This window comes from Euprymna scolopes, chromosome 13 (assembly GCF_053919585.1).
Source record: "Euprymna scolopes isolate OS-2025 chromosome 13, ASM5391958v1, whole genome shotgun sequence".
NCBI classification, from domain to species: Eukaryota; Metazoa; Mollusca; class Cephalopoda; order Sepiida; family Sepiolidae; genus Euprymna; species Euprymna scolopes.
Genome location: NC_136494.1, coordinates 104,096,311 through 104,119,581, shown reverse-complemented (window position 1 = coordinate 104,119,581; position 23,271 = coordinate 104,096,311). Strand labels below are relative to the sequence as shown.

Sequence of the window (23,271 nt, the reverse complement as noted above, 5' to 3'; positions counted from 1 at the left end):
CTTGTCAAACTCAGGAATGTTTTTGCCAAACTCAGGAATTTGGACGGAATTTCGAATGCACCTTTTATTTACTTCACGGAGGTAGCATGCTCTTGTTCCATCAGCCATGACTGGATAGACATCCTAAATAATTTGCAATTGTAGTTTTCGGTTGCCCAAATTCAGAAATTCCGTCTAAATTCCCAAATTTAATAGAAACATTCCTGAGTTCGACAAGATACACCTGAAGAAGGTCGGAGGTTAAATCGACCGAAACATTGTGAAAATGATACTCAAGATTAGATTTCTGAATTTATCTTGAAATTCTTGATTTTGTTTTTATGAATCTATGTATCTGTTCCATGTCCTCATTATGATCAATCGATCATCTAGTGGGTGTGTTGTGAGTGTTGTGGGCTTGTGGACTATTGAAATTTGACTCTGAAGAAATGACAAGGACTTTATCTTATGGAATTTATTAACACTGTAATAGTAAGGAAATGAAAGGTTTGTGCTGAACCAAAGAAAACCAATCATCGTTAATTTAAATTAGTAAAATGAATTCTGAGATGATTTTCAAGTTAACATTTTGTTCTTTTATTCGGGTTCTCATATCCGAATTTGACACGGTTCGGAAGAGAGGAAGGGAAACAACCTCAGTTTGTTTTAACTACTCCTATTTAAGATCTCATATTTCTGCGTCTGATTTGACTCACCCCCGATCCTTTAACAAAATTTTACAAAATCTTTTTTTAATTTTTTATGATGACATCACTCTTTTTTTTTTTTTTTTTTTTTTTTTTTACAAAAGAGTCACCACTTATCAAGGCCCAGAGGCCACGAGGATAAGAGTTAAAGAGTGTACATTGATGAAAAGGACAATATCATAGTAATCATTAGAAGTGTAAAATTGGTAAATTGAATTACTTAAGGGGAACGACTCATCAAGAACTTGTTCACATTGAACTTGAAGACAGCCATATTGTAGTCAGCTGGAAAGCAGGCAAACAGAAGAGAGTTCCACAGGCGTGCAGTTCTAAGAAAGAAGGTTTATTCATGGAATCTACATTTAGGTTTAGGCACAGATAAAAAGTGGGGTAAATTATTGATAGTGTTTTCAACTAGACAGGTGTTTCTCATGAAAGTTTGGTGAAAGGGGACCATAGATTAGAGCTAAGACGATCACTTGCCATGAAAATAATGATTAAACAGATAGGTTTGTAACGTCTCTTCTGTGAGAAAGCAGTTCACTTCCTGTTTTTTGTTCACACGTTTTGTAACTTCTGACCTTGCCAGACAACTCTTTGCCTCACCCATCCTTAAATGCATCTAAGGAGATTTGAACAGAATATAAGAATTGTTTTATACTAGCTAAAATACCCAACCTTCAGTAGACAACATATTTACTTTCACAGTTAGTTTAGGACATTAAACATATATACAAGTGTACAATGTATAGGTGACATAAAAAGGAAACAAATAATAAAAGCAAAAACAATCCAAATGTAACTCACAGAAGTCAATACAGAGGCATGTATGAATTGATATTTCACCTAAAACTTTATTAAAGCTTTTTCAAGAAGGATAACATAAAGTATTTATATATACAACAGTTGGCAGTGGGGTAAGTTTTCAAAATAGACATGAACAGGAGAGAGAAGAATTTGCGAGGCTGAGATGAAGACATGGAATTGAACAGGAAGCAGTGAGATGATCTCTATAGAAGGAGGGATGGAACCGTATGTGTTTTAGAGTAGGAGATAAGTATGAAGAGAAAAAGTTGAGATAGGAGAGTGGTGGTGAATGGTTAAATGAGTTGTAGGATAATTAGTAATGGAATATAGTGTTATTACTGGGGTAGATTGGATGGGCATGTAGGAAATATGTATAATGGGAGATGGAATATTTAAGATTGAAATTTAGCTATTGTTGATAAAATAGAATTGACCCGATGAGTCATATAGTTAATTTGAATTATTTCAAGACTTTTTGTTACTTTAGGTTTTTTTGTTTCTCTTGATTTTTTTTTTCTATTTCAGCTAAAGTTGATAGAAACCTTGATTCTCTCAGAAGGTATCAAAACAGTATATTCACCAGTTAATTGCTATCGGAAACTACTGGGTGAGTTATTTTTTACTCCTTTTTTTTCTTTGTTTGATGAGTATTTATTCTCTGGAGTATGTAATAAGTAACTCCCTATTATTAAATGTTCATAATTTGTTACTGAAATATAAAAAATGTGGGTTTGTATTACTATACACATAGACTCAAAAAAGTTGTCAAAAAACAAATATATAACAAATAAATGTTATCAAAGGCAAGATAAGTAATTTTTCTACTTAACTAGATGTTTTTTTAGCGTTTTTATTTAATGTAACATGTTTATTCAGCTCGAAAAACATAGTGTTTACCGATGCATTGGAAAATCTAAAATGGCATCCGACTCTCTTGAACATGGTAAATTTGGGAAAATGAGTTAAAAATAAAAAACTATATTAAATACTGTTAGAAACTCACCGAATATGTCAGCCCATGTCACTGTAACATATTAAGCAAGTTTCTAACAGTATTTTGTATAGTATTTTTTATTTTTAACTCAATTTCCTAAACTTACTGTGTTCAAGAGAGAGTCGGGCGCCGTTTTGAATTTTCCAGTACATCCATAAACACTGGATGTTTTTTGAGTTGAATAAACATTAGATAAAAACACTAAAAAAGTATCCAGTTAGGTAGAAAAGTAACTTATCTTGCCTTTGATAATATTTATTTGTTATATATTTGTTTTTTGACAATGTTTTCAAATCTATGTGTACAGTAATACAAACCCATAAATGATTATAAGGAGTATAGCATAGGATTTTATTTAGAATTCAATATGTCCTATAGCATCCGCAACCAGCTTCTTAAACTGCCTGGGTACCACATCAACTGATTTTACAAATAACTCATGTTTTTCTTTTTTTTTTTGTATTTACTAATTTGTTAAGGCAAAAAACTATTTGTGGATATGGATTAATATATGGATAGATTGACAGTTTGAAAATGGCAATTCTTTCCTCTTTGTCAGTGCCATCATTCATGGAATGTGAGGATTTGCTTTTTTTCTGGGTTGGCTCTTCTTTTGAGTGGGTAGTATGTGGAAATATTCAACCCTCTCATGGTAGTTATCAATCAATTACTAAAAAATAAGGGACTTTTATTATTATAAAGGATTCAATTTTAAGGAATTTCCACAAAACAAACTCAATGGACCGGGGGAAAGAGGTGAACAGAACACTATGAGGAGAACGAAGCAACAGCAAAAAAAATTTCGGACATGAATGGTATCACAAAATTCTGAACATTTATTCAACAATAGAAAATGGGGGTTGCGGATAAGGCTGTAAGAAAAAGAATGTTTCTTAGCTGTGTGAAGAAACAAATATAAAAAAATGAAATAATCATGTCATAAAATTTTCTGAATTAACGGAGGTGTATCTTGTCGAACTTGGGAATCTGTTGAACCTGGGAATATTATGGTTCGTGTACTCAGAAATATTATTGTTTGTGTATTCTTTTGGCTTTTCCTTTTCTCCATTTTTGTGTTATGTCCCCCCCCACTTCTGTCTGTCTGTCTCTCTCTTTTTTCTTATATATATTTGTTTTCTTTTTCCATTTAATTGTCTATCTTGGTCCTTTCTCTTTGCGAAATTTCAATTCTGTTATCGATCCATTATAGTTTTTTAGAAAATATTTTACACCCTGGGCATGAGTTCCAACTTAGTTTTAAATACAGTTCCTTGTAATTCAAACAATTATGATGATTTCTTAATCCTTTATTATAGTCTAGACTAAAACAAAACATATCTCATAATATCAGCTTTGGCTTCAGCATAATGCAGGAAACTCGGAAATAAAGGTCACTCCTTTTCCATCATCTTCATGTGTTTGACTTAGATGTACAGCATGCAGGTTGATATGCTGTTGATTCTCACTATTGTCTAGCTGAATGAAATGCAGGGTTTCATGCATCTAATGTAGGTGCTAGACACATGTGAAGTAATTTCTTTAAAACTTTTTTCCTTCATAATCGTGTTTTCCTGCTACAAACATTTCTTCCTCATCTTTTTTAAATCAACCAATTAAATTTTGTTTGCTGCAGCACGTGCCTTTGTCTGTTGCTAGGTGACTCAGCATTTCTTCTCTTTTGGAGAGAGAAAACAAGTAAGAGAAAGAAAGATGGAGAAAATTCTTGGCTGATTGTTTGCAGAATGAGGAAGGCATGGGCGGTACACCTTACATTACAAATAAAATCGTTTTTATAGTGGACATTGTTTTTAAAGTAGACAAATTAATCTCTGATATTACGGTTTTGTTCTTTGATATAAAGAAATTAAAATAGTTTTATTTAACTATGTTTTTGAAAATAAAATTGATAATTTATTTAATTTATTATAATAATTTTACTGAATAAAAATATAAATTGAATATTTAGTGACACAGGAAACTTTGAATAATAAAAAATTGAGTTCAGTTCATTTAATAAATTCAAAGAAATGCAAAATGAAAAGCAAAAAATATATTATACTAGCAGGCCAGCTGACATTGCCCGGTCGTAAGATATACTTAAATATGATATTTTAATTTATGCAGATTACGTATTTATTAGTATAGAGACAATTCTCTATCGATTAATATATAGAAGTGAGATCAAAACTAAAAAAATATATGACTTGGGTGCTATCAGCTAGAATTGAAACCAAAGCGTACAACTCTCTTCCCTCATTCCTTAGCCTTTGCAGAATGGCCAAACACATATACAAATTCACCTATCATCCCTGTTTTAAAAGATGGAATAGCCCGATCATCAAGGAGGCATATTTATATATGTATATTTGTGTATATATATAAAAATTCACCCAGAGGAAGTCTCGAAATAAAGACGAAACGTTGGTGAACACATAATACGGTTTGTTCCTTTTTTATTTTCTCTATTTTGTCGGAATACTATTTCCATTATTTTCATCATATATATATATATATATATATATATATATATAGGGCATAATCATGTTGACACATCAGTTCTCGGATCGTCAGATCACCAAAGTTAAGCAATGTTGAGTTTGGTTAGTACCAGATTGGTGACCATTTGAGAATTATAGGCGCTGTATGTTCTCTCCGCTTATCTTGGCATTTGTTTCCAGTCGTCCTGTACATACACTTCACTTGCTACTGGTATTTAACAATGTCGACTAAAGAGATGTATGGTTGGAGATTGTGCACCTCCTGCTACAAAAATTTCATGCGCAGGTACCCCTTCGTGGGTATCCATAGTCTGTTAAAGACTGAAGAAGCCCTGTTTTTTTTGTATATATATAAATTCATCTGTCATCTCATTTTTTTTAAAAGATGAAATCACCGTATTGCCGAAGACAAGATGCAAGGTCCACAGAGTTTTATAATTATATAGATTTGGAGCTGAAAAATCTCTTTGATTGACATCATGTGACATAGGACAGTGTTGTTGTAAAATACCACACAAACAAAAATTCACAGCTGAGTTCTTTATTAAACCCTGGCCAGGAAAGACATCTTTGTGAATCGTGATATCAAACTGCCATGTATTCAAACTGTCACCCCCCCCCCTCTAGACCAGGGGAGAACGGTATTGGGCCTTATTTCTCTCCAAGCTCCTCAATATAGAGCAATAATAATAAGTATGCTGATAATAAGCAGCTTATATAAAACCATAATAGTTATTGAAAAGCTTACAAGTGTGGTCAAAACAAGTTACTCTGATTTTTAAGCCCTTGAAATAATGTTTGGTTTTATTTTTTATTTTTTTTTCAGTGTGTGATGTACTCCCGCTCGTATTGCAGAAATGTCGTGTAACCATTCCACCTCCTGACCTTTACTGTTGGCTTCAAAAGGCGATTGAATTCAGTATAACATATGTCACGCAACCACCGAGTCAAACTGAATCAACAACTCCGACTTCTGGAGGAGGTAGGGCAAAAACAGTTGTAATTTCCTATCAACACAATGTATAAGGTGCTCCCTCCAGCCACTGCTATTCATAGAATCGTTAATAAAATTCACAATTCTCTCTGCAATTCAACCATATTTGGTAGAAATAAACTTTAATCTATGCCTGTCTTGTCCACGAAATTTCACTTATGAAAGTCTTTATTTTATCACCATTCAATGATATGTAGAGACACTTTGGTAATAGTCTCATCAGTAAGACAAATTCTGGTGCTATCAGATAAAGTTTCTAAAGATATCAGCTTCCTGATTCAAATGCACCAAACATTGATATTATTATTTTTTCTTTTCCCTTTGCAAAACTCCTTCAAAGTCAAAAGCAAGAAAAAAAAACAATTTTCCTCTACAAAACAAATATTTGAAGATATAAAATACTTGAAGGATAAAATCTTTTCCCCAAATTATTGAATTTGACATTAAATAATCTGAAAAGGGTTGATATGCCATAAAACAACAAAATCAGGTAAGAGATATGATCCTAAATAAGCCCCTCCCCCTTTTTTATTTGTGTGGTTATCTCAAAGAAAATATCTAACAAAATAATTCCCGGACTATTCCTGAACTGAAGAGAGGCAATGCCAAGAGAGGAGTGTATCAGTTATTGACAATTTTGAACATTGTATACAGGTGTGCTTATAATTGAATGATAAAACTGTTGGACATTTGAGACTTAAACTTGGTGGGCAAGTTAGGTATAGATGAAGTTTATTTATGTCGCAAATTGTTGGATTGCAAAAATATTTGTGAATTTTGTTGATAATTCTATGAACTGAATTTTTGGGAGGTCACCTTCTATTATATAAAGATATATTTATTTATTTTTTTAATATTATTTGGACTACTGTTTCCAACATTTTGGTCAATATAACCTTTGACTTTCTTCAGGTGTGCCTTGTAAAACTCATGAATCTTTTTGCCAAAATTGGGAATTTGCATGGAATTTTGAATGGAACCCTTTTACAAGAACATGTAACATAGTGGATAAAGTACTTGGTAAAATTCATTTGTAAATTACACTCTTCTGGAGGTGGTAGACTAAATCCTCAGTGTGGGTGACACTCAAAATATAATTGCGAATTAGAATTTTTACCCAATCATAGCTGAAAGAATGAAAGCATGCTATCCTTGTGGATTAAATAAAGGGTTTCATTTGGGATTCTGTTCAGATTCCTGAGTTTGACAAGATACACCTAAAGGAGGTCAGAGATTACATCGACTGAAATGTTGTAAAAATAACACTCGTGTTATTTTTTAATACAAATAATCCAAATAATAAAAATTATCATCATACATTTTCTATGATTGTATTTTGGTAGATATGATGTCACCTACGAAGAAAGTAATGATTAAAAAATATCCATCGATTGCTGGTTTACAAGAAAAAGAGAGTCAAGTTTCTGATCCATGGGGCGGCCTTTTCAAACTCATTCAACACATTTCAACTTTATTAAAATGGGACATTGATTCAGACTTCTTCACAAAACCACGGTCAGTCATTTCAGTTTTTAAAATATTTTGTTAGTTGTTGTTATCGTTTGATTTATTTTGATGTAATTTTAACTTAATAATCAAATTGTAATTCCTATATTGTTGCATAAATAAGCACAAGTTGCTTTTTATTACAAATTGCTTTGTTAAATTTAAAAAAGAAACAAGCAAGGACTCTTCAGTTTAAATTTTTCAGAAAAGTGCTGATTATGACAAAAGATATCTGAAGAAGACCAGATATCACAATTGTCAAACTTTAATTTCCTTGGCCTTTTGCCTAGAAGCAAAGTGTAGTATCTGTTCTGATGCTATACTTAGTCTATTCTGTCCTCAATCAGTGAAGGAGAAATCCTTCTAGATTAGGGCAATTTTAAATTTTTGTTCCAATCCAGAGTGACCCTTTTTTGAGGAGCTGTATTTTCTTCACAGTTAAAACTGACTATGGAGGATAACTTTGTCCTCATGAGGAGACAAGTAAATAAGAACAACAAAGATAAAAATAACTGTCGAAAAGATCTATATACTATTAAAAGAGTTAAGGTAGTTTGGAGTTTATTGTTTATACACAAATAGGAACATAGTTGGTTGACAAAAAGGAATAGGCAGATTACACATTGTTCCTATTTACAATGCCTCCCCACAGGACAGAGTTAGACACCAGGGTCGTTTTTTAACGTGGAGAAAAGGAACAAAAATAAAAATTATCTCAGTCGTGAAGGACTTCTCTTCCACTGACAGAGAACAAGAAATTGAAGTGCAGCATCTGAAGAACAGATACTACACTTTGATCTTGTCCCGAGTACACATTATTAAGGCAGTAGTTTTTACAATGTTAGGACTCAATGTCAAATCTCATATAAGTTGAAAGGATTTCTTGAATTAGATATGTGTTTTATAAATGTAAAAAATAAAATAATAATATAAAAACACATTGCATAAATATGTTTTATTAAACTAAATGACCATTTTTTTATAATCAGCAAAAAAAGTAGACCTAAAAGAGAGCTTATGCACTTACTGTACTGCGCTAATTTTTATAAATAGTATTTTCAAGTTAATTCAAGTTTTTCTTTTTTTATTAAATTGTTAGGTGAAAGTACAGCCTCCCCTCTCTCCATGTTAAGAATGGCTTTCTAAATAATATTAATATTTAGTATGGTACAATAAGTGCATAAGTACCCATAAAGGATATTCATTAGTTCAAAATGAATCTTTTCTTAAAATTTTTTTTTTATTTAATGAAAACAATATGTAAATATATATATATATAATCTTAATAGTTACTTACTCTCTCATTCAAATGTTAGCATATTTTTATTCCACAAATATTTTTCTTCACACGAGCTATGAAGTGGTAGAAGCTAAATAAAAATGGTAATTGACATACCCAGGTATCAAGGAGTTGATATAAACTGAAAATAATCTAAATGGCAAGGCTTCTCTAAAAAATATTAGTCCATTTCTCAGTTTGGTGTTTATACCCAGTTTTGTAATGTTATGACCCTTTAGGCTGTGATCATAGCGTAGTATCTGTTAACTGTGGCAAGCGGGAGCAATGGTCAAAACATTATTATTATTGTTATTGTATTCTTATTAATTGATTTGAGCGATGGATGCTTGCTGGATCAGTTATTATGATTAGAAGAATAAACAATTAAATTGAAGAAGAAATGATTGACGTGTAAATCGCAAAAGGAATGCGAAAATAGAAAATAGATGTAAACATTCTTTTGGATTTGGATAAACAAATAACTAGATGGAAACATTAGGTTGGTCTGAAACACATAATTAGGTGACGTAAGAGAACACGTGATGTAGTTAGTTTTGGAGAGATTCAGAGAGTTGAGGATTGATCACCAGAGCGTACAGACGTCTAGACAGGGGTGGACAGACAGCTAGAGAGTGAGCTGTTAGAATAGAAATGTAGACAAACTGCAGATCCTGTGAAAACCATTTGAGACAACTGTAATAAATTTATATTATAAAAATAAAGAGTTTTTTTAATGGTTTCACAAATAAGAACAAATGTCTCAATTGGTTGGTGCTGATCACTTCATGGTTCGTCACGGAGCAGCAGGAAGTTAAAAGAACTCTTCTAGAAAAAGGTATGAAGCATATATTCTTCTTCTTACATATGAACTGTAAAAATATCCCGTGTGATAAGTCTGATACAACATGACTCGGTTTACATGCCAATATCATGTCCCCTGGCTAACAACATACATACGATTTATACGTTTATTATCTGTCTGTTAAAAGAACAATATCTTGCATCCACTAGATAACACATGACACGTTTTAATATATCTCCTCCAATATAAACCAATATACAACAGTTTTATTACTTTAAGTGGAACGGATGACCTGAGCCATCCCTATGACAAAACCTTAGTTTGTCACTGGTTGTAGTTCCCATTCATACATCTGCGTAAAATATTCATTTACAACAACTGGTATTCCCATATGCTCACCTATCTAAGTAGTGACGAGGCTCAATATGGCTTAATGGTACTTATGCAGAATACGGACCATGCTATTTTTAGATAGGGTTTTCATGTGAAATTCAATTTTTACACAATATTTTCTTTATTAAATTATTAGGTGAAAGTACAAAATAGTTACAAAATGCTCTCTTCTCTCCATGTTAAGAATGGGTTACTAAATAACAATGTTATTATTTCAGCATGGTCCATATTCTGCATAAGTACCAGCTTAACTTCAATTAGCTGACAGGAACCAATATGTCAACATGATTATTGCCATATACCTACAGGGAAAATCTAATTAAAGAAATCTATACTGTGAAATTGACATATTTTTGCTTTCTTTGACTAAGCTTTTTCATATCGAGCAATATATATACAGTAGCGTTCAAAACTAAGGGACAAAATTTTAAAACCTAATATTAGAAATAACAACTGTGAAATTTTTACAACTGGTAGTCGTTATCATCCATAGTAACATACTAACATTTGAATTTGTTTTGGATGCTACTGTATATATATATATATATATATATATATATATATATATATATATATATATATTAAAATTTATGAATCTATTGTTGTGTCTGTATGTCCGGTTAAATGTCAGAAACTATACAAGATGCACTAAAAATCTTTAATCAAATTTATATTTTAACCAGAAGTGATGAGTTGGAGTCAATATCAAATTTTGCAGATGTGGTTGGATTTTATTGGGAGTCAGATATTTGTTAAAGTGTTTAGTAAGTCAGATGTGGCATTTTTTTTTTTTTTTTCAGTTATTTTAAAAAAAAGAAAAAAGAATTGAAATCAGATTTTGATGAGCCAACTTCTCATCTCTGGTGTTAACAAAAATATTCAGAACAAAATTCCCTTGTAAAATTTTACTTTAAAGATCAACATTTCGCTTCATAGTACATATATGAAAATCTTGTTGGCAACCTTCTATAACATTGGATCTATCAGGGTGCCACAGGCCTCTAAAAGCTATGTATCCAATTGAAACCAGAAATACTAATTTACAAAGTGGAAAAAAAAAATTATGATTATAATAGAGATTCTGTGTTTGTACATTTGTAACCAAACTTCAAAATATATATAGTTTTTTCTTTCTTTTCCAGAGAATATCAGTGGCAACAAATTTTGGTCATGTACCAACGAGCGAGTCAAACAAGCCTGGAATCGAATTATCATCAAATGTTGTACATGACAACAGTCATCTTTCTTGACTGCCTCTATTCATATATCAGCTGCATTGATTCAGCCATTTTTGCAATCGGTAAACATTAATTTTATTTTTTGTACTTGCTTTATCTTTCAGATCTAAAATCAGGTTTAATTTGTTTTGTCTGTTTAGACAGTTCATAGTCTACTGTTAACTGAATACAAGTTGCTATTTTATCCATATACAAGACAAATTGTGGGTTTATATGTTCCTTAACAAAATTAATGTGTAGATGACTGCAATAGATCTGACTGGATTTTGAATTTTTACAGATGAGAATTAATAATTTGTATTATTTGGACTACTGTTCTCATCTTGAGTGTTATTTTCACAATGTTTTAGCCTATGTAACCTCGGATCATCTTCAGATATATCTTGTAGAACTTGTGAATCTGCACTGAATTTTAAATGGAACTCTGTTATGCTATATTTTTCTTTAAAAATCTAATGGCTGGTGCATCTGCTACTAGTCTCTCACTCTTGGACAGGGTCCAAAAGAGAGTCACCAACCTAATAGGTCCTGAATTGTCATCTAAAATTCAGCCCCTGTCCCACCGACGAAATGTTGCATCCCTCTGCCTGTTTTACAAGTATTTTTATGGTGGATGCTCTGACGAACTACAAGCACTTTTACCCCCTTGACCAAAATGACCCCAACAAATCTGACAAGCAGCAAAGTCCCACCCCTACACAGTTGAGATCCCTAGATGTAAGAAAGCCTTTTACTCTAATAGCTTCTTCCTCAGAACAGCAGGACTTTGGAATTCTCGTCCGGTTTCCTGCTTCCCCAACTGTACTGACATGCAGAAGTTCAAGTGTAATGTGAACAGACATCTTGCTGCTAAACTCCTTACATAGTACCCCTGGAACTTCGGTCCCTGATAGTAGCCCCCTACATCAAAGTGGCAATATGCCTTGAAAAAGTGAATGTAATATTTCACTAAAGTAAACAAAAACGGGCAAAATTTACATTTTGAACTGTCAACATTTGGGTATTTTGAATATCATAATAGTTTACATATACTTACATAACATTTTACATATTCTTACATAACATTTTACGTATACTTACATAACATTTTACATAGCGTTACATGATAGTTTACATATTGTTACATAATATTTCGCATATACTTTTCCATATCAGCACACAAGGTATTCCATATTGTTACATAATATTTTACACATTATATAATATCTTATACGTTGTTACCCAATATATTGCACATCGTTACACAATAGCTTACATATTGGCACAAAATATATTGCACATTGTTACATAATATACTATGCATCGTTACATAATATTCTACACATCGTCACATAATATTTTACACGTCATTACATATCTTATACAATGTTGCCCAATGTCTTTCACAGCGTGACAAATCTTACATATCATTACATGATATGCCACACATCGGTACATAATATTTTAAATATCATTACACAATATTTTACACATTGTTACATAATATTTTAATATCTTTACATAATATGCAAAATTGTACAATAAACTGTCTATTGTTATAGATAATTTCAAATGAACGCTTCAAAAACATTAAAAAGAAAAAATATGTTCTTTATTTTTAGGTTCATCCACATCTGGTCTTCAAGCACCTTTAATTCTTATTGAAGGCTTCAAAACAGATCGATCAAATTCAGAGTAAGTTGAAAAATGTTTTATTGATCTTCAAATAATCTTGTCATTTCTTTAATATTCATTGCAAAATTATTTGAAACCCTTTGTTTATATATATTGCTAATTCAATTAAATCAATATTTGAAAGTCATTTTTAAAAATCCTATACAATCTATTAAAATTAATGACTAAATGATGGAGTAGTGGCTGCAGGATATTAAAGATCACAGTTTAAAAACTAAATAGGCCAAAATGAATAATAATTTCTGTAACATCTGAATAACTGGAGAGTAGAAAGTCGTGTTAGGGTTTACTTTTGGCAACCTCATAGCTCTTGCTTCTTATATTTTTTTATGTAGTTCTCTCAATCCATGAACAACTTTTCTGACAAAGTGGGAAAAATTACTGTTTTCTGGATCAAAATCTATTCCATCTAACACAAATTGTTGGCTAGTTTTTGACTTTAACATTATTTTTAGCTCCTTTTATGAAGTGGTTTCATACCTTGTATGGAGCGATTTCCATAAAAAATGTGTTTGTCTAGAATGAATAATAATTTCTGTAACATCTGAATAACTGGAGAGTAGAAAGTCGTGTTAGGGTTTACTTTTGGCAACCTCATAGCTCTTGCTTCTTATATTTTGTTATGTAGTTCTCTCAATCCATGAACGACTTTTCTGACAAAGTGGGAAAAATTACTGTTTTCTGGATCAAAATCTATTCCATCTAACACAAATTGTTGGCTAGTTTTTGACTTTAACATTATTTTTAGCTCCTTTTATAAAGTGGCTTCATACCTTGTATGGAGCGATTTCCATAAAAAAGGTGTTTGTCTAGAATTTCCGCTATATTAAAAAACAAAAAAAAAAATCTGTATGATGTATGTATCTGTGACAGAAAGAAAATGTTATATTCCAAAAATCACATAAATAGATATAGGAATTTTATTTCTATGAAGAAAATCATTTTTAAGTAAATTTGAGTTTTTCCAATGTTCCCCTTCACTCCCCATGTTAAGAATAGTTTTCTAAAATCTTGCAAATTGGAATTATTTGGAGTTCTCTCCTTTGTTCTTTCAGCATGTTTTAAAAATGTCATTCCGAGACGGTCATTCTTTGGTTAGACATGAAATTTAACTTTCTTATTTAAAAATAAAACTACTTGATTAATTTATGTGATTCTTGGAATATGATATTTTTTTTCTGCCATGGGTATGTACATCATACAGATTTTTCTTTATTTTTTTGTTTTTTTAATATAGGGAGAACTTTGGACAAGCACTGAAACAAGTAATAATGATTTAGTTTTATTATCACCTTAGTGGCCGTAGATGATAACACATAAATTAAAAAGCAAAACAAACATTTAATCTTGTGTTAGAACAATTAAAGAAGTTAATTTAAAACCAGATTAATAATATTTCAATTTATTAGAGACAAATTGTGAAACTGCATTTGGTTTCTAATTTTTATAATTGTTTTCACTCCTATGACCATACAAGATGGCGTCTGATTGGTCACTTGACATGTGCTCATGAATAGTTGACAATGTCTCAATCAAAAGAATACAACAAACTCTACACTCTTTAACCCTTATCCTTGAGTGGCCTATCGGCCTTGATAAGTGGTGACGTTTATGTAAAAAAAAAAACAAAAAAAAAACTGTAAACTTGAAATTGTCTGCTGTATCTACAAAAATGCCAAAAACTAATGTTGAAAATCTCCCATCTCAACTTTTGGCAATATTGCTCAGCTCAAAACTAAGTTACTTTTTATCATCCTTTTCTTTTAAGTTTTTTTTTATAAATTCATTTTCTCATAGTTCTTTTCTATTCTCTGTGTCTATTGCTTAACCTCAACTCAACCAATGGAAATTTGTCTTATATGTATTCCCCAATGTCAACAGATGATGATAAGTCAAAATTTTACATGAATCTGTAGTATAGCATTGTTCTGCTGTTACCATATCAGGCTGTCTGGAGATACCAACTTCCTGACCTAAAAAATTCAACTGACTCCATTACCACTACAACCATGTCAATTCATACAAGACCCTAGTAGAAGTTAGTGTTCCTGATGATGTTGGCTTAAACAGAGCTGAAAGGAAGAAGATAATGAAATACCAAGGTCATATGTATAACTTGAAAAGAAACTGGAATCTTAGGAAGATTTCTATCATTCCAATTATTATAGGAGCAACCAGACTCATGAAAAAAATCTCAAAAACTATCTGGTGAATATACTGGTGAACCAAGTGCAAGATAGATACAAACAATTGCACTTAAAAGAACAGAAAGCAAAATGAGAAACGCATTGCTGTAGTTCCTAAAATGTTTTAATTTTGTTGTATTTAGTTATACTATTTTTTTTCTCTCTTTGTTTATCTTAATATATGTGAATGGAGCTGTATATGGCATCTTTTGATCATTTCATTAATTTCTAATTGTTTTGTTTCTAATTTAGTTCCAAGTCAAAGAAGTTACGTCCAGATATGCAGCCATCTTGTCCTCTCATCACAGCTAATTCACAAATTGAAGATTCACAATCAATCATCAGCAATTTCACAACGGCCCTCAAGTGTTACGAGTTATTACATTCAGATGATGTGTTACAAAGAGGTAAGTACAACAAAGATGAGTCATGGTGCATTTGCACCTTATATATTTAATACCCAGGCTATACCATGTAGGTCCACTAGTTTACATATAATATCTATGTATGCACTAAATATATTTGATATGTATATATGTTCTTTATTTAGTTAAGACAAGCAGGCTACAAAATGCTGTGTAAATTTCTAAAATTATTTATTTGGCATAATATCTGCAGATTTTTCATAGCTTTCAATTTTGGAATATAATTTCTTTTTAACTATAAACCTATAGAAATGTTACTTTCAGGTTGGTTGGTTGGTTGTTTTTGTTTTACGGCATATCAACCCTTTTCAGGTCATTTAATGCCGAATCCAGTGAAAAAGTTTTTAATAGAATATATATATATTTTGTTTTTTTTTCAAGTCAGTTTCTATTTAACCCATAGTTGGGACCCTAACAGGTACTACCACTCCAGGTTAGAGCGAACCTGGGAGCAATGGCAATTTAAGGGGTGGCTCCACACTCCTCAAAGCCCGCAAGCTGGGACCTCACCATCGGATATAGTTTAAGGTCATATCCAGGACCGTTACTTTCAGACAAGTAAAGTAGTCAATAATAGTTGAGGGCGACCCAAAAGCTCCCCTTTAATTAGCAACTACACTGAGATGTAGAGAAGGGTACTACTCTTTCCCCATGATTATTTCATTTATCCTTGATCTTCATCTGATAATGCTGTGTGTTCATAGTCAGTCATGATTGAGTATCATTTTTTTCAGTTCTTGATATGACTCAACTGATAATTGAACCTTAGTCTCCCAGCCCATTAGTGAACACTTACCATCATGTCAAATGGGTCGATCAAATACAAGAAATTAAAAATCTCGTTTTTTTTTTTTTTTGCCTCCGTGGGTTACATAAAATTTATGACTTTATGTATGAGCTTGGTGCTACCAGATCAGGATGTCTGAAGATATTGGAATTCTCACCTGGACTGCACCAAACATTAATGTTATTGTTTTTTTCCTTTCCCTTTGCAAAATTCAATTATGTTCTACAAAATCAAGACAAAACAAATTTTCTTCTACAAAGCAATCAAACCAAACTCCATGAATAAACGTTTGAAGATATATAAAGAGCTTGAAGCATGAAAAATTTTCCAAAATTACTGGATTCAGAATTAAATAATCTCAAAAGGATTGATATGCCATAAAGCAACAAGCAAACCAAATTTTATCTATAACAAGTCTTGGAGCAGGCAAAGATGAGGTGATATTGTTAGTGATGAACTTGGGTTAAAACAGGATGGGACAAGAGAGAAGTATGTCAATACAAAGTTAACTTCCACAAATAACTCAATTCAATGAAATGCTGGATTTTTGCTTTAACTTTGCTGTATCTACATAAAGCCAAAGGAGTTGACATTGAAGATCCCCCATCCCAACCTTTGGCTATTTTGCTGAAGTTATAACTGAGTTACTTTTTTTGTTTTCAACCTTTTCTTTTCATAGTAAATTCTTTTTAGTAAATTCATTTTCTCAAAATTCTTTTCCATTCTCTATCACTATTGGTCAATCAGCACCTCAACTCTGTTTATTTTATATGTGCACCCAAATGTCAGCAGATGATGAGTCAAGATTTTACATAAATCTGTAGCATAGTTGCATTATTTGGATTTTTTGGACTACTGTTTTCGTCTTGAGTGTGATTTTCACAATGTTTCAATCGATGTAATTGTAAAAATGATATTCTCCTGAAGGTTGAAGGTTCAATTCTCAGTGTGAGCGCCCAAAAAATGCAATAGCAGATTACTTAGGACCTCTATTCAGTCATGGCTGACGAAATGAGCACATGCTACCCCCGTGAAGTAAATAAAGGGTTCTGTTTGAAATTTTATCCAAATTCCAGAGTTTGACAAGATACACCTGAAGAAGGTTGGAGATTACATCGACCAAAATGTTGTTAAAATGACACTCATGATGAGAACTGTCGTCTAAAGAATCCCAAAAATATGAATAACCAATCCTCATCTCCAAAATTCAGAAGCATATCTGTAGCATAGCATGGGAGATTTGTCAAATCTTATGATTTGCGTACAGTCAACGCATGATTAAAAAAAATTGAAGACTCTAACTTTTAAAAATACAGGGTGGAATGATAAAATTTTCGCCCTAAAGAAAACAACACTACAACTTTATTTTAAAACTTTTATCGAAAAAATCAATTCAGGTAACTTGATTATGTAGTAGAACTGATATCTATTCAGTGTAGCCACCTTCAGCCTCAATCACCAAAGATCATAACCATGGCCAGAAACTTTGTTAAGCTGTGCCCTAAAGTGTTCATCATTGTTTAATAATCGAATCATTTTGTAAATGTGTAAAATCAATGTGATTCATAGTACTCAGTTGAAAAAGATTTCTTCTGACCAAATATTTTTGTTTGTTTCTAGATTTCATCAAACTCTGTCAAAACTGGAGGTCTGAGACTTGGTCTTGGATGGGACACTTTCAGACGGACATGTTTATATATCAGGTAAGAGCAAAATTTTGTTACATTGGTTTCATATTTTAGTAAATTTTGTGGAATACAATTTTAAATGTTATACTATGAAGTTACTTCCAATTTCAACTTCTGATATATCATTATTTTTGGAATTATTTTTCTAAAATTTGTATGGAAATAAAATTTAATTAAAATTTTTAATTTTTAAAATTTTTTTATTAATGTACAATTCGTACTTTTCTGTCAGTAATATTTTTTATCCAGGCTATTTAAAGTTATTTTCAGTGATGGACGATTTATTGTTTATTTGAAAAAAAAAACATTGGTGGTTTTCAACTTTGGTGCGCATAGTATTGTATGTCTCTTTGCATATAAAAAGTCACAAACTTTAATGCCGACTAGACACTATCCTCGAGTAGATCTCTATGTACAAGAGGGTGTGTCAGAACAACCTGCCTAAGGATAATTTTGGTTGGTGTAATATTGAAAAGTTGGGTATGTTTGACCACATATGGAAGGAAAAGGGAAACCATCTACCCTTGTGGGATGAAGTAAAAATTATAAACATGAAGAATAGTGTGGAGGGTAAGAAAACTCAAAGAAGATGTAATATAGAATTTAATATAGTATGGGAACCATTAATTATAAATAATAAAGTCACAATTAAAAAAATGTGTGTATATATATATATATATATATATATATATATATATATATATATATATATATATATATATATATATATACATATATATATATATATATATATATATATATATATATATATATATATATAAAAGAAAAGGTACTTTACTGGTGCCTGTGAGTTTGTTCCCTATGCACTCCAAAATAGCTGGGCTGATTTTTTTTTAAATTTCACAAATATACTTTGTTTCTGGGAGTGTTCTTAGATAGGTGTTGTAGCGAAATGTCTCCAATAAGTATCAAAAATCGAAAAAATCCGAAAAGAAGGAACAGTCTGATTTTGATTAGTTAACACCTTTATACAGCCTAACATTACAAGTGCATTTGAGAAGGTTTATCACCTTCAGAAAGGTTCAGCATATAAATTCAACAGTAGGTTCTTTGATAAAATAAGCACATTTGAAATAAATGTTTTTGTTTAGAACACAATTGATCCATGATACTTGACTTTTGCATTTTAAACTTCAATTAAATCCATTATATAAAAATAAATTTATAAAATTAACAGTAGATTCTCTACAGTACAATGTAGACTACAATATATTGTGGACTGTCACTCGGAAGAGGCATGCTCAACTTCCTGGTGTACCGTGTTGGGTCTCCAGCTAGAGCAGGCAATCAATCAATTTAATTGAAAAATGGGTAATTTTACTGGTTTTGATGACAATAAAAGTATTGGAATTTTTTGATCCTCATTCAATCCTGGCCAACGTCAGGTCTCTCCTAATATATATATATATATATATATATATAGTAATCCATAGTGATATTTAGTAAGATTGTTAATCTAAAAACAAGAATAGGTTTAAGATATACAAAATTCATACTAGAATTGTCCGCAAGAATCCATGATATATCAGATAAAGTTAATTAAAGTCAGTTGTATATGACATTCTTCTGGAGGTTAAAAGTTCAGTCCTTAGCGCAGACGATGCTCAGAATACAATCATAAATTATTTAAGGCTTCTACCCAGTCATGGCTGACAGAACAAGAGTATACTATCACTATGGATTAATTTCATACATAGTCCCAAGTTCGATAAGATGTGTTGCAATATTTTTGGTACAATAAAGGGTATGATTACAAAAAATTGGAAGATTTTATTTATAGACAGAGGTGACAAGAACTGACCAGTCAGATGGAACCATGTTCTGCTTATAACCAATTATGAACCGGAATCACTCCATAAAACATACTGTGTTTAGAATCCATGCATATAACTTTTCGTTTTCACACGAGAAAGAACTTTGCTTTTCATTTACAAGCTTTTACAATTCAAGACTTCTTCAGAGTGGCTGCCTCCTGAATAATCGTTTTCTTCGTCTGCAAGCTTTTACAATTTAAAGCTACTCTGGATTGATGTGGGCATTTTCTTTGGGACAACATTTCTTTTCTGAAACTAAAAAGGCTTACAACTCAAAAAGATGCACCTGCAGAAGGTGGAAAGTTACATCGATAGAAACGTTGTGAAAATGACACTCAAGATGAGAACAGTTGTCCAAAGAATCGAAATAATACAAAATACATTTTGAAAATTGATACATTCATCTATGAAACATGTTGGATAAAATCTATGAAACATGTTGGATAAAATCTATGAAACATGTTGGATAAAATCTATGAAACATGTGTTGGATAAAAAGGAAATAGAAGTCAATATCTAGACAAGCTAAATTGCCAAACTCTCTGCTAGATGAAGTTTCTTTGGAATGTCCAAAAGGTTTTTATTTATGTTATTCCCCTCCTCCTATCACTTCTCATCTGATTCTGAAATTATTTATGCCATTCTTCTTCAACCACTTCCCTCTCTTTCTATTCTGCTTTTCCTATCACTTCTCATGTCATTCCCCTTTCGTTCCATCATCTAAAACCTTCAATGTACAAACAAGCTGTTATGTCTAATGATTAGGGTTGTGATAACAGCATGTTCTTTTCATTATTTTGACTCTTGAGTATATATCCGTTAATATCTTATGTTTTTATAGACGGATGTGCTTCTCAGTTGATTATGTGTGTCTAACTGTGTCTAATATATACCCGAGAGTCAAAAGAATGAAAAGAATTTCTGTTGTCACAGCCCTACTAATGAATGATACATGTTAATGGTTTAATATCAACTCAAAAATAACCAAAGGATGAAATATAATCTAACAGATTTATTCAACAACTTAAAGTACAAAATAGTTAGGTAGAAGCTGCTGAATGCATAATGATTTTGTTTCCTCCCAAAACTGTCATGGTGGATCTCCTTTTTCCCCAAGGGCAATAACTCCTTTGGTTCAAGAGAACTATATTTTTTTAGGTTGATACCTAACGTGAGTGTAGTGCTACAAACAACCTCACCTTAAAGAAGCAAAAGGTATGCTTTCACTGCTGTCAGTGCAGGGAAACCAGGAGAAGAATAAGATGCAAGATTATGTGGTGTGTTTTATGGAGAAGGACAAGATAAACCATGTGAAGTGGTGAGAGTTGCTGAACATAAATGGCCAAACTATAAAGCTGAGTCAGTATTTCATTCACGCTTGATGAGTAAACCTCCATCATCAAAAGACGCCCATGCTTATGCAACAAAATGGTGATCAAGGAAAAAAAGTTCTCCTTGCAAAAAGTTCTGCTGCTGTGAGCCATAATTCTCCAAACTTTGCAGCACAACGAGCTAACAAATCTATCAGTATAATATAAATATTCAAATTTTTTATGTTTTTCATCAGTTTTCATTTTCTTAAATTTTTTTGCAATTATTTTTTTCTTTTTAGGGACTTTTTCAGGAAGCCGTTGGTCATTTACAAAATTTCCGCGTTGGAATGACAGAAAAGTTGCAGGTATTAACATTTTATGAATCAGTAAATATTTTTCATTTCCCTGTGTTGATTCATCCATCAATGGACTATTGTTGCCACATCTGGGCTGATGCATCTACCACTAGTCTCTCCCTCTTAGATAGGGTCCGAAAAAGAGTTGTCAATCTAATTGGTCCCACTTTATCAACTAAGCTCCAGCCCCTGTCCCATCGCCACAATGTTGCATCACTCTGCCTGTTTTACAAATATTTTAATGGAATGTGTTCTGATGAACTTGTTTCACTTGTACCCCCTCGATGTACATATCCTCGACAAACCCGCTTAGCAATAAGATCTTAACCCTTCATTGTTGATGTTCCTAAATGCCAGAAAGCTTTTTATTCTAATAGTTTCTTCCCTCTAACAGCTAGACTTTGGAATTCCCTTCCTGCCGCCTGTTTCCCTGGCTGTACTGATATGCAAAAGTTTAAATGTAACATAAACAAATATCTTGTTAATCTTTCCTAGACATGGGCCCAAATAGTAGCCCCTTACATCCAAGTGGCGATAGGCTTCATAAAGGGTGAACATGAGTAAAAAAAAAAGAAAAATTGACAGTGGAACATTTATACAGTTTGTGTGAACCACAATGTTTACTTGGCCAGGAGTTCTAATCTTAAGAGTCCAGTGTATTTCTCCTGAAGAGTTTTGATCTTAATATAAGGCTTTCCAACCCATTGCTTGATCTCTGGTGAACACTGAAGCACATTTCCCGCAAGTTTGTTGGGTCAGGATACATGTCCAACCGGCACAAAAGTCAGTATTTATGCAGAATATGGACTGTGTTATTGACAGCATATTCCAGGATGGCTACGTAAACTACCATAAGATGTGAAACAAAACTTAGTGTTTTTTTCCCCCCAAAACGTTAACCGATTTTTTTTAAGGTGTTGAACGAAAACTTCATTTTTTTTTTTGTTCTAAAACCTATTACAAATGTTTGAAATACTATGGTAATTTCAATTAAAAAAAGGTATTTGTGCAGTTCATGGACTGTGCTGTAATAATAACATTATTATTTAGAAAGCCATTTTTAACATAGGGAGAACGGACTTTTCAACTATTCTTCACTTTTACCTAACAATTTAATAAACAAAAGATATCAAAAAACATTTTAATAATTAAAAATACATTTGCTAATTATCAGCTGCTGTGATTTCATTGGCTAAGCATTTTGGCACTTTCCAGAACCTATCCCGAATATGTGGATGATAAAGCTGAATGACTGCAAATATGTATGGAAAGCAATATCCAAAATGTCCAACATTTACATATCGTAGCCACACAATTGGTTTCAGTGGTGTTGAGATTATTGGCAACTCCTCAAAATGTTCTATGTATATATTGGCTAGTACTGAGGACAGTGGTGAACCCATTGCTAAACCTTCTTCTCATTGATATATGTTGGTTCCCAACGTGAAATGTGTAGTCTCCACATAGAAAAACAACAATAACCATAAAGTACAGACTAACTCAAAGAATACAAAAATATTTACGGAGCCAGTAACTTTTCTCTTTTCTTTTCCAAACAAAATGAACATGCCTGAGGATGGTCGAAGGCCAATCTGACTGAAGCGTTGCACAAATAACATTCAAAATGAGAATAGTAGTCTGATCAATACGAGTAATATAATCAGCCCTCATCTAAAAAATTCAGAACTTTAACAAATAACTTGTTTTCTAATTTGCCAATGATAAATGTTTAACTACTTAAAAAAAGCACCCTTTTTTAAATAAAATTTTAACTTTTTTCCCAAATTTACTTATTTGTAATAAGAATTTG

The 23,271-nt window shown here is 32.1% G+C and overlaps 1 protein-coding gene across 1 annotated transcript in view; it reads left to right on the top strand.

The window, feature by feature from the left end:
* Nucleotides 1-23,271, top strand: part of LOC145292131 (integrator complex subunit 10-like) — a 60,047-nt gene that overhangs the window by 22,354 nt on the left and 14,422 nt on the right. The window contains exons 5-12 of the mRNA XM_080138237.1: nt 2,019-2,100; nt 5,812-5,967; nt 7,323-7,494; nt 11,102-11,259; nt 12,799-12,871; nt 15,310-15,464; nt 17,890-17,972; nt 21,405-21,470. Coding sequence (XP_079994363.1) covers nt 2,019-2,100; nt 5,812-5,967; nt 7,323-7,494; nt 11,102-11,259; nt 12,799-12,871; nt 15,310-15,464; nt 17,890-17,972; nt 21,405-21,470 — 945 coding nt within the window. The remainder of the gene's footprint in view (nt 1-2,018; nt 2,101-5,811; nt 5,968-7,322; nt 7,495-11,101; nt 11,260-12,798; nt 12,872-15,309; nt 15,465-17,889; nt 17,973-21,404; nt 21,471-23,271) is intronic.